The sequence below is a fragment of the Dysidea avara genome, chromosome 7 (genome assembly GCF_963678975.1).
Source record: "Dysidea avara chromosome 7, odDysAvar1.4, whole genome shotgun sequence".
In the NCBI taxonomy this organism is placed as follows: Eukaryota; Metazoa; Porifera; class Demospongiae; order Dictyoceratida; family Dysideidae; genus Dysidea; species Dysidea avara.
Window position 1 is genome coordinate 5516062 of NC_089278.1, and position 12878 is coordinate 5528939.

At 40.8% G+C, this 12878-nt stretch overlaps 1 protein-coding gene across 1 annotated transcript in view; it reads left to right on the forward strand.

The window, feature by feature from the left end:
- Positions 1 to 12878, forward strand: part of LOC136261923 (E3 ubiquitin-protein ligase rnf213-alpha-like) — a 225384-nt gene that overhangs the window by 9017 nt on the left and 203489 nt on the right. Inside the window, exon 2 of the mRNA XM_066056017.1 lies at positions 3243 to 5483. Within this exon, the coding sequence (XP_065912089.1) occupies positions 3243 to 5483 (2241 nt within the window). The remainder of the gene's footprint in view (positions 1 to 3242; positions 5484 to 12878) is intronic.

Genomic DNA, 12878 nt, shown 5'->3' on the forward strand with positions numbered 1-12878 from the left:
AAGTGGTGGCTTTTGATGCCCAACCAGTTCAAAGATACAATACACTTTGACTTATTATATTGAGTGACACACAGCATTACATTGTGGGATTCAGTATTAGTTTCTGAGTGTAATCACAACATTATGGCAAGTTGATTCATTTGTTATCAAACTATTTTCTATGAGGAATGATTACTAAATAATTGTTTGGGCAATGCATGAGTGTGTATTTCTACACACCATGTATTAGCCATTGAGCATACCACGGAACAAGATTGCTGCATTGAATATAGGTTAGTAACTTGTAGTCTTAAGTACTTTACTTATAATATAGTTGTCCGAATAGCAAAGTTAGTAGCCAAACGAGTAAAATTAAAACTCAAACCTACAATCGTAAGTTCTAACATTTGTGTTGAAGCATAATGATGCATGAATAACGTTCTGAGGGAGTCCATGCTATTAAAACCATGATTGATCATCACATACCAGTGTATAAAACAAACAGAGTGAGTGCTCTCTAGTTCTTTGACCTATTAGGTGAGTGCGTGATATCACTCATACCACGGCTGCTTGGGATTTGCTAATACGTATATATACCCCAAAGCAGGGACAAAGCCCTCGGGCCCTTGGGCTTTGGGCATATATATTAGTAAGATCCCTCGCAGCCATGGTATAACTATTATTTATAACAATCGGCTTCACTACAAAAAAGGAAGCTGACCACATCCCTTAACAATTTATTACATGGAACCAAGAGAATTGATACATCCTAATAAAACAGTCACCCTAATAATACAACAGCCTAGGTAAATTGTAGCAGTATCATATAGTATGGTAGTACTGTATAGTAGGGATCATAGAGGTTTGGGTTTTCTTGCCCTTCAACATCACCCAAAAAGCAGCCTCACTTTTCCTCTGAAACAGCTTGGCAGTATTGGTTAAGCATAGTAAACCAAGCCCAAAAATGCTTTTAGAGCAACCAGGGCACACATTTACTTGCAATTTCCATAGTGACTGGATTGATTACAGACATGCTTCTTGCGTTGTTCTTCGTTTGTGAGGTCATTTACACCAGGTGGCCATTTTTAATTTCTATTTCAGTCATGTATACTTATACTTGTTTGTTTACTTTTTTGTAATGATCACTGGTAAACCATGCATACCACATCAAAGGAAAGAATGGCACCAATCAGATATAATGTGTGTCCCGACTACTCAATTACCAGAAAGCATTGTTGCCCATTTCACTTTGTTTTCAGCTTTGTTCCATCCATTATTCAAAGCCTGGTCATGATATGAAGCATCTACATATTATTGTTGTGTGATTTAAAAAAAAAGTTAAATAGTTACACAATAATCTAAATCTTTGTTTCTTTTTTATTTCCATGATCCCTACTCAAGTATAAAATTTAAAATTTTACAAAACGTAGTGGAGTAATATTTAAAATATAAAGAACCATGTCACATGATACAATTTGTCTGAATTCCAAGTGCTTTAGTGTTAGTGTTAGTGAATTAGTGTTACATGGGATGTATACAGGGCATTTCCTAACTTACTTGTAAGGCTATCAGTTTCAATTAATTTATTAATCAAATAATTAGTCATCAATTACTAAATCAATTATTTGATTAATCCGTATGTAGCGAACGCCATCCACATAGCCTCGGCTACACTTAATCAAAGTGGTGGTCTACACACCACCTAGCGTAACGTGGTTAAAAGAAGAGTTGAGTGAATGGCAGCAGTTGATAAGTAGATAGGTTACAGTCAAGTAGTTTAGCTGGCAACACTAGCTATCGTTGTCAGCACTTACAGGCTGCAATATGGCTTGTTTAAGAGCTGAGGATCTGTCATATACATTGCTACTAAATGGTGAGCCAACCCTTAGTGATAGTAATGCTTCATTCTTCTGCTACTGGAAACAATAAAAATTGTTCCCTTCAAGCTGCTGACTATTTAGAGTTTTTTTGATGACGTGTGTATCAAACGGTACAGTAGTACCGTTTAAGTAGGGATCATCCTGAAAATTTCATGTGCTGCCCAAAATTCTGCCTTTGAAAATCGACATCTTTACACAATGAAAATCACCTTTACTGAAGTGCTATTCTATATAATATATAATACAACATTAAATATAATAAAACACTTACAGGTGGCTAGATATAGAATTTTTAAAAAATCACCAAAACTCGAATTTTAGTCTCACTGCCTGACTGCCTGCCTGCCTGACCACGGCTAGAGGCCAAACAAAGCAACGCATGGCCACCATTTTATGCCACTGCCTGCCTACCTGACCACAGTCACAAGGCTAGTCTAAGAGTTCAAACGAAGCAGCGCACGGCCACCATTTTATGCCACTATGACAAACTCACCAGTGGCATATGCCTTTTGGGGTTCCGACGAGTGTAGGCCCTCTACACCTTGTCTTTTCTTTTATCTTCAATCAGGCTGCTTGTCTTCTTCATCCAATGAAACCATATCGAGGTATTAAGTTTCTGTATCAACACTTTCTTTCAGCAGCATATTTAGATGCCACAGAATTATTTTGAGCTGAAGCGCTTCAGTTCCTGGCGCTACTATAAGAGATATAGTAGCTAGATACCTGGAATTTCGCGATTGGGATTCCGTTCGTGATAGGTTTGCAACCACACCCATCAATTAAAGATCTAGGTGGACTAATAGCGATAGAGTACGGAAACCACACCTCTAAACAATCTAGCTGTTTACTTAGCAGTAAACAAGATGACCTTACCCCTTATTGGTCTAGCTAGCTGCATACTCCTTGGCTGACTCGAGATACTCTAATACAACAGTCACTCTAATGCAACAGTCATGTATGATATTCTAATAGAATAGTCACGAGTTACATTGTAGCTACAACAAAACACTAAACAAACTAATTTAAAAATGAAGTAGGGATCTATGCAATAAAAAGTAGTGAAACAAGAGATGAATGTATTACAGCATAGCTCGGTGGGAAAGTCCCTACTTTGGCACATTAGTTATAATGATTATTTTGTTCAATGCCAAAGTAGGGTCTTCCCACTGAGCTATGCTGTAATACATTCATCTCTACTTTTTATTGCATAGATCCCAATACTTCATTTTTAGATTAGCAATTCTTTACAATACTGGTACTATGTGATTAATCTATTACAAAATGATTAATCAAATATATGTATTTATGATTGATTAATCACTTAATCAATATATCATGAGAGCCCTACTTACTTGTGATATGTAACTTTTGATTATGTTGTAGATGGCAGATCTTGCAGATCTTGTAGCTCCATTTGTGGTATGCCCTGATTGCTGTTGTGAAATTCCAGTTGGCCGTCGTCCACCAAAGTTTTGTTTAGAGTGTGGGATGAGGCTACCAACATTACCTCAACATAAGCAATGCAAAATTCCTAATATCCCTGATACTGAAAAGCAAAGGGAACCTCCTGGTACTAATGAGAGAGAGGGTGAACCACCTGACGCTACATTGGAACAAGGTGAACCCCCAGGCCCTAAGGAGAAACAAGGCAAACTTCCTGTCGCTAATGACAAGCAAGGTGAACCTCCTGGTTTTAAAGATAAACAAGGTGAACCTCCTGGTCCTAAAGACAAACAAAGTGAACCTCCTGGTCCTAAAGATAACCAAGGTGAACCTCCTGGTTCTAAAGACAAACAAGATGAAGACAAGCAAGGTGAACCTCCTAGCCCTAAAGATAAACAAGGTGAACCTCCTCCTCCTAGCCCTAAAGATAAACAAGGTGAATCTCCTGGTTCCAAAGATAAACAAGGTGAACCTCCTGGTCCTAAAGATAAACAGGATGAACCTCCTGGTTCTAAAGACAAACAAGGTGAACCTCCTGGTTCCAAAGACAAACAAGGCGAACCTCCTGGTCCTAAAGACAAACAAGGTGAACCTCCTGGTTCTAAAGACAAACAAAGTGAAGACAAGCAAGGTGAACCTCCTGGTCCTAAAGATAAACAAGGTGAACCTCCTGGTCCTAAAGATAAACAAGGTGAACCTCCTGGTTCCAAAGATAAACAAGGTGAACCTCCTGGTCCTATAGACAAACAAGGTAAACCACCTGGTCCTAAAGACAAACAAGGTGAACCTCCTGGTTCTAAAGATAAACAAGGTGAACCTCCTGGTCCTAAAAATAAACAAGGCGAACCTCCTGGTTCTAAAGACAAACAAGGCAAACCTCCTGGTTCTAAAGACAAACAAGGCAAACCTCCTGGTCCTAAAGGCAAACAAGGTGAACCTCCTGGTTCTAAAGACAAACAAAGTGAAGACAAGCAAGGTGAACCTCCTGGTCCTAAAGATAAACAAGGTGAACCTCCTGGTTCCAAAGATAAACAAGGTGCACCTCCTGGTCCTAAAGACAAACAAGGTAAACCACCTGGTCCTAAAGACAAACAAGGTGAACCTCCTGGTTCTAAAGATAAACAAGGTGAACCTCCTGGTCCTAAAAATAAACAAGGCGAACCTCCTGGTTCTAAAGACAAACAGGGCAAACCTCCTGGTTCTAAAGACAAACAAGGTGAAGACAAGCAAGGTGAACCTCCTGGTCCTAGAGATAAACAAGGTGCACCTCCTGGTCCTGGAGATAAACAAGGTGAACCTACTGGTCCTATAGACAAACAAGGTGAACCTCCTGGTCCTAAAGATAAACCTCCTGGTCCTAAAGATAAACAAGGTGAACCTCCTGGTTCTAAAGACAAACAAGGTGAACCTCCTGGTCCTAAAGATAAACAAGGTGAACCTCCTGGTCCTAAAGACAAACAAGGTGAACCTCCTGGTCCTAAAGATAAACAAGGTGAACCTCCTGGTTCTAAAGACAAACAAGGTGAAGACAAGCAAGGTGAACCTCCTGGTCCTAAAGATAAACAAGGTGAACCTCCTGGTTCTAAAGATAAACAAGGCAAACCTCCTGGTCCTAAAGATAAACAAAGTGCACCTCCTGGTTCTAAAGACAAACAAGGTGTAGACAAGCAAGGTGAACCTCCTGGTCCTAGAGATAAACAAGGTGAACCTTCTGGTCCTAAAGATAAACAAGGTGAACCTCCTGGTCCTATAGACAAACAAGGTGAACCTTCTGGTACTAAAGATAAACAAGGTGAACTTCCTGGTTCTAAAGGCAAACAAGGTGAAGACAAGCAAGGTGCACCTCCTGATTCTAGAGATAAACAAGGTGAACCTCCTGGTCCTAAAGACAAGCAAGGTGCACCTCCTGGTTCTAAAGATAAACAAGGTGAACCTCCTGGTCCTAAAGACAAGCAAGGTGCACCTCCTGGTTCTAAAGATAAACAAGGTGAACCTCCTGGTCCTAAAGACAAGCAAGGTGCACCTCCTGGTTCCAAAGATAAACAAGGTGAACCTCCTGGTTCTGAAGAGAAGCATGACAAACAAAATGGTGCCATAGATCAATTTCTTGGTACTGGTGATAAAGCGGTTAGTAGTGACAATAAAAAAGACCAAGGTCAGACATCTAATTCTATTAATCAGGTATGTATATATGTTACAGTGTATGATGTACATGTATGTACTAGTAATACAGCAGTACCTGTATGTCCTATCATGCAGGTTACACCCAACATATTGAGTATCCCATAGCACATGGAATTTTAGTCCTATTTATACTATATGAGTTTCCTATAATACCAATACTCTAAAATGGAAAGACAATTGAATCTACAGGTCTGGTGAAGATAGTCCAACTGCTCCATGAATTAAATGGCAATCACGATTAATTTATTAGAGTATTTATTGATTTATTTTATTTTAAAAACTTTATGGTGTAAACACACCAAGGGTCTGAAGGTAACAGATACCAACAGCCATTATCTACATTACACATTTACATGCATACATACAGTTGCGACTATTTACTACTTAGTCATTTACATTATAAGTGTTTCAAGTTGAGGTACGTAGGTACCGGTGTTGCTGGAGTCATCACATGGGAAGAGCCACCAGATCTGTCGATTCTGCCAAATAGTTTATTATTGATGTAAATGTTGTTTCCTTTCACATTTCTTGTTGGTTCCTTTCTGGAATAATTCCCATCTAATTTGTATATACACTGACTCAGTTGCTCTGTCCTCTTTGGTCAGGTAGGGTTTGATTGTGATGTCTTTAGGTGCCAAGGATCTTAGACACCATATTTTAATCAAAATTTTTGTGTACTATGCATTCAACTCTGCCACTGACATTAGATCTTATGTTTGTCATTTTCTCAGATCAACAGTTTTATGTGCCAACTCCAACTTATGTATAATTCCCACTGAGTCTCTACAGCAGAACATTCAAGACCACAATTGACAGCATAGTGTTTAGTGTCAGATAGTGAGCATTGTTTCTCTTAATGCTTTGATACGTGCAGTGGCTGGTACAATAAAAAGAATGCTGAAAGCAAACCCATGGAATTTTTAAATTTAATTCAAATTTTCTACCAGCTAATTGATTAATTGACTAACTAACTGATATCTTCAGCCAAGGGTAATTGAACTATGTTAAATGCCATGGGGTTGATTTCTTTAGTGTTTGACATCACTTAAACCCAAAATGTGCCTATTTGTTTACTGCAGCTGATACAGTACATGCATCATAAACTTAGTTTTTGTATTCCTTTGTGCCCTATTCCTTTCTCAACTACCATACAGAAACCAGCAGATTTGATTGATCGTAATACTATAAAGGGTGTAGTGACTTGATCATCACCTTCGTAAGTGTTTGCGATGATAACTATGCTGCTGTTGTTTATGAAGTCACAAGATGGCAAGATTAAGATGTTTTTATTGATAGTCTTTAGAATTATTACATAGCATACCACCAAGAGTTAATAATAGTGGAGGGGAGAGTGTCTAACGCTGTATAGGGCTGCATAAAATGACCGCGTGGGAGCTAAAGGGCTTCACCACGGATAATCTCGTGTTTAGTCGCATTCTCTACACTTGACAACTAGAACCAATCGTCACTTTTGTCAGGTCACATCAACGATGCTGCACAAGTTCATGAACACTAGAATCGATATTTGGGAAGTGCTGATAGTGGTATTTGGTTCCAACATGGCAAACCAGGTAACACCGCATCGCGTCTTCGAACGACGGTCGACGTTAAACTGCCCGTCTCCAAACTGTTCTTCCACTGCCGTACGCATTCCGATTCGTAAAGTGCTTAGTTCAACAGCTCTTAAATACTTCATTAGATCTTGACGCTTCTTCTTGGGGATAACCTTACTAGTCGGCTTTCGACGCTTTCCTTTTCCTACTTCCCATCGAGATGATGTTTCTTCTTCCACTAGAATCTGTTTTCCACTCTCACGGGTACCGCCACAATTTGATATCTTCGACTGAGAACCATGAACGGACGCCATTTTATAACACTCGCTTCTCACGTGAACTGCTATCGATACACTCTTTTCTGAATGAGTATTGCGCCGGCTGCGTAACCATAATTGAATGCATTAACACGTCGCTTGTTAAGATTTGCTGAAGCCCTTTAGCTCACACGCGCTCATTTTATACAGCCCTATAGAGCGTTAGACACTCTCCCCTCCACTATTATTAACTCTTGATACCACATTTTATTAATTAATGCAGTATAATCTCTTGGAAGCCAGTGCTGTATAGTCCCTGTACCTCATTTCCTACATACGTAATCGTACGGTAACTGCTGCCATGTCTATATTACATATTGTACTTGTGAAATCTGTTTGTTACCAACATTCACAAAGCTACATATAGAGTTAATGTGGAAACTGAAAGTAAATCTAACTTGGTCTGTATGTAGGGCAGGTACCTATGTTTGTATAACAATAAAATAATCATTCAGGTTTCTAGTTTTCTTTCAATGTTGAATTCCATCCTCCCTTGTACTAAAAATTAAATGCCTGTTGTCTCTATTTGGACTTTTAAAAGTGAAACTGTTTGTACCATGAAGCCATCTAAATTTAAAGACAAATTTTAGGGTACATATCTTACAAGTACACAGACAGTAGGGATATAACACTTCTTATTGTTTTACTGTGATTTAATATCGTGCACTACTCCAGCTTGTTTCAGTACTTTTTATTGATGTGTTATGGTCCCTACTCTAGTTGAAAATTCCAAATTTTTCTGTGTACTTGTTTGTTAACTTTTTTTTGTAAATAATTATTATGACTGGTGAACCCACGCATACCGCATCTGAAATGGCGCCGTGCACCCCAATTATCGTCTGAAAAGTGAAGTGTCCATTACGTTTCATTGTCAGCTGTATTCAACCCGTTACGCAGCATTTCGAATCAAGAACTGTTCGAAAAGCACCTCTGCAATCCACGCATACCGAAAGAAATGGTGCCGCGCTCCCCAGTTAGCGCGCCCCAGTTATATCAATTATCGTCTGAAAAGTGGAGTATCCATTATGCTTCGTTGTCGGCTATGTTCAACCCGTTACACAGCAGTACGAATCAAGAACTGTTTGAAAAGCACCTCTGCTATCAGAATGGCCTCTATGAAAAATATGGACGATTTCCGTTATGAAGGGAAGCCATCACGTGCTATTGCCAAATTGACACTTTTTGCTGTCAGCAAAGATGAATGGGACACAAAGGAGGACACTGGTAAGTCCATGAAGAATGTGTTGTATGTACTGCGGTATGCCAAAAGGCACCTGTCGGGCCAAAGCAATGTCGAACAGTGAAAAAATCAACCCCGTAGCCTTAGCCATTATCGAGTTACGCATGTCTGAAGGCATGTCAGTCAGTTACTTAGTCAGTCAGTAGAAAATTCCGTTAAATAAATCATTTTTAAAATTCCGTAGCAACTTGTTGAAAGCGTTTCAGGTCGATCTGAAAGCTTGGTTGGGCTTAGTTTCACCTAACCAATACTGCCTCATCGTCGTCAGGGGAAAGTGAGGCTGTTTTTTGGGTGATATTATTTTGTGGGCCACTCCTACTCCTTTGTGGTCCCTACTATACAGTACTATCGTACTGTATGATAAATCCTGGCTGGCCATGGTACATTTAATAGTTATACCATGGCTGGCTATGATACATTGTAAATGTACCATGGCCTTGATGTGGGAGCAGTACTGCCAGTTTGTTTTTATAAAAACTCAAGCCAAAATTGATCGTGGGAGTTTATTATTGCTCATGTGATGAAAGCCATGTGGCATCATAGATAATGTATGCATTCCTAATGGATTGGAAACGCCCGTTAAATTATTTTCCTATCCTAGTTACGGTGCGCCAATACATTGGGAAATTTGTTGAGTGGCTGTTTGGCTTTCTCTTGCTTGTTTGAAGGCCGGTTCAAAGGCGTGGACATTCCTTTTATATTGTTTATTGTGTTGCGTTGTGTACTGAACAAGAACACAGTGTGTCTGTGGGTACTGGGAGAAATATTGTTTGCGACAGGTGACAATGGCAGATACGCACCAGCTAATAATTCAACAGCAGTACTATTAGCCAACTTCTCGTCACCGCATTTACACAACCAAAGAAATGTGTGATACATTGAAATAAATTTTAAGCTACAGTACTGCTCAGCTTGAGCTAAACAATAGCACAAAGTAGTGTCTGTTTTCTGAAGTTTTATCGAAGCAGTGGAAATATACAGCGAAGCAGTGAATATCTAGCTAGCCTATTACACTCTACCTGCTACAAGTGGTGTAAACAGCAGCAAAGAAACAACGCTACACTTTCTGTTTCTTCAGGAAATTTGCACAACCGTTTTGAAACACCATATTTCACCTTTGAACCTGAATTTTCTTACGCTATTGTTTACTGCTCTCCAGCGTCCCTACCCAGTCCAGCCTCCAATTAGTGTAGGTGGCAACTAACCCAGCTGTAAACAACAAACACTAATTTGCTGGTTACAAGTACAGCGAAATCTTCCACCTGTCGAGGCCATAAAGTTTACGCACAGCGAAACGAGGATAGCCCATGACGTCACTATGTAAATAATACGGGCGTTTCCAATCCATGTGACGTACATTATCTATGGTGGCATCCTACAGCACTCAGACAGAAGAAATTTGTCACCCTTGTGAGAAACATTGGTTCAAGGTGAGAACCTCATGGTGCCTTGGCAGTAAAACCAAGCCTAAAAGTGCCTTCGTATGAACTGAAACACTTTCTTTTTATTAGATTTAGTGGAATTCTATTGACTGACTGCCTGACTGACTGCCTGATGCCTTCGTTACTTGATATCAGCTAAGTAGGGCTCTGCGCTATTGCCAAAAAGCTTTATTCGGTATATTTTTAAAATAATACCTCAGTATTACTAAATATATATAGTATTGCCCTTAAATCGATACTATACAACTTAATACTGCTTCCCCGCCGCCGGAGAAAGGTAACAGCTTCTAAAGACTTCCCTCAGTATTGGCCTCTGGTGCTGGTCTGGCGCTGGAAATGATTACATAACACGTAGTTACTAAGTAGCTAGTAAAGTGGCATGCCGTATTCACACTCTGCGCATGTACTCATCTATACACTATACAGTACTCTATTCCTGTTGGCTTGGGTGATGCTAAGCCAGACCAGCACCTGTCACAGCACAGTCCTTGTATCAGGATCACATGCTGGACGTGAAATATTTTATTTTTAACTATATATATATATTAGGAGCTGTCAGTATCTACGTCATCAGTAAGCCCGCGAAAACCGTGGTATGACCTGGCATCAACGCATCTCATCTACCCAAAATCAGGAGCCATCTCACTAACATCTTTATCTCGAATTTTGTCTTCTCACGCCTGTGGCAGACTAGCTGTGTCTGCGTGTGGCTTTCGATTGGCTAGATTTGCTAGCTACGACTGATCAGCCCATCTATGTAATACTTTGCATTGATCGGGTATACAGGCTATGCCTTTACCCGTATTCAATCATAATCATCTTATACTTCCCAACGCAAGCCCTGCATAACAAGTAAATAAACCTCTGGAGGCGTGGGTGGGAGGGATCGCACATTCAACAAACAACCGTGTTTTTGCCACAAGTTAACCTTTGCGCATGCTCCCTGGTGCGCCACATACCCTCGTGACTTGCACCAACACCAGGCCATACTATTCGGTCACGTGAGGAAACGATTCGTCGCGTATTAACCGTCACTTAATACTGCTTCCCCGCCGCTGGAGAAAGGTAACAGCTTTTAAAGACTTCCCTCAGTATTGGCCTCTGGTGCTGGTCTGGCGCCGGAAATGATTACATAACACGTAGTTACTAAGTAGCTAGTAAAGTGGCATGCCGTATTCACACTCTGCGCATGTACTCATCTATACGCTATACAGCACTCTATTCCTGTTGGCTTGGGTGATGCTAAGCCCAATGGGGGAACCCCCATCACCCAAGCCTGTGTATCCCCTGTCGCTATTTCCGGCGTGGCTCCATGGTCATTTACTTGTCCTGTTTGCAGCGGATGCTCGTCACACCCTACTGGGCATGTAGTTCCACTGTCCGCCTGACTAACCAGCCGCCAATACTAACTACTGAGAATGTGTACGTGAAAAACTCTAAATGAGTTCATGTCTTAACACTATTAAGAGGTGGCTAGTCCGATAACATACTACTTTGAAAATATAAACACACACATACGCGTACAATCACACAATATCACTACTACTATACTGACAAGTATTTGGGTTAAGATGTTCTCTGTCCAGCTTAGCTATGTACAAAGCAAGGTCCCAGCCACTGCTTGCAGTGTACTCCGTGGAGTTCTAATGTACAGTAGATACGCCGAGCTTTCCCACCGTCCTAGTGTGCGGATCAGCGAATCCTGCATCCCCACTTTGGCTGCTGTCCTATTCGGAAACTATGGCCCGTGTACGACGAGGCATCGACACCCCCACACTTCAGGGCATCCCTTACCGAAGATACAAAGCGTTCTCTTGTCAATGCCCTTCCATCCTCGTACTTGAAAAAAGGGCTTCGTCCTGCCCCTCGTAAGTAGGGCTGAGCGATACTACCGTTTTAGCGATATATCACAATATTTTGAAAGTATTAATATCGCGATATTTTGTTATTAACTATCGTGATACCATGCCTGTACATTACTGTCATTAAAAATCCATTTGTTATACTGTACTAGGCTAAGAATCCTTGTAAGTGATAAAGTCCACCCACCTGGTTTCCCCTGCAGAGAGGTGTGAACACCACAACATAACCTCAAAGCATGTGTTACAATAATTGTTACTGTAAACAAGAATGATAGTGGATAGTGGCTAGTTTACTATCACCTATAAGGACTTCCTGCAGGAATGCTGAGCAATACAGTATGTAGCAGCAGCTATGATCGACTTATTCATAAGTATCGTGAACTATTCAGTATCGTGAATAGTGGCTTCAGTATCAATCGTGATACTAAAATGGCAGTATCGCTCAGCCCTACTCGTAAGGCTAGATAGTGCAAGATTGCACTTACTGGGCATAAATCCTTGGACGTTGCTCCCAGACACACCTTCACACCTTGACGAAATGGGTCGGTCTTCGAAGCCTTTATGTTCACCTCTATGTAGCTAGGATTCACATGGCGATCGACACGAATATCCTCCAGTGACATGTGGATCTGTGGGTCAAAGTTGGAGTCCGACGCTATCACCACCTCCCCACAACGTAGGAAGCCAAAGAAACACATGCACGCCGCCGCCCACAACATTGCTCCATTCTTATCCGTCCAAGGGGACCATGACTTCCTTAGCACTCTTAATAGGTCCGGTGTTATTGGTAGCCGCGTCCTCGGAGGTCCCCCAGTAGCTTTCTTGATACCCCTAATTATGTAGCCCAGCTGAGGCATGTCACTCATTCGTGGGTCCCCGAGCCCTAAACTTATCTGGGCATGTCTAACTGCTGCCATGTAGTTCTTAACTGTGCCCCCTTTCAGACCCTCCTTGAACAGATAAGCTGCAAAACGTGAT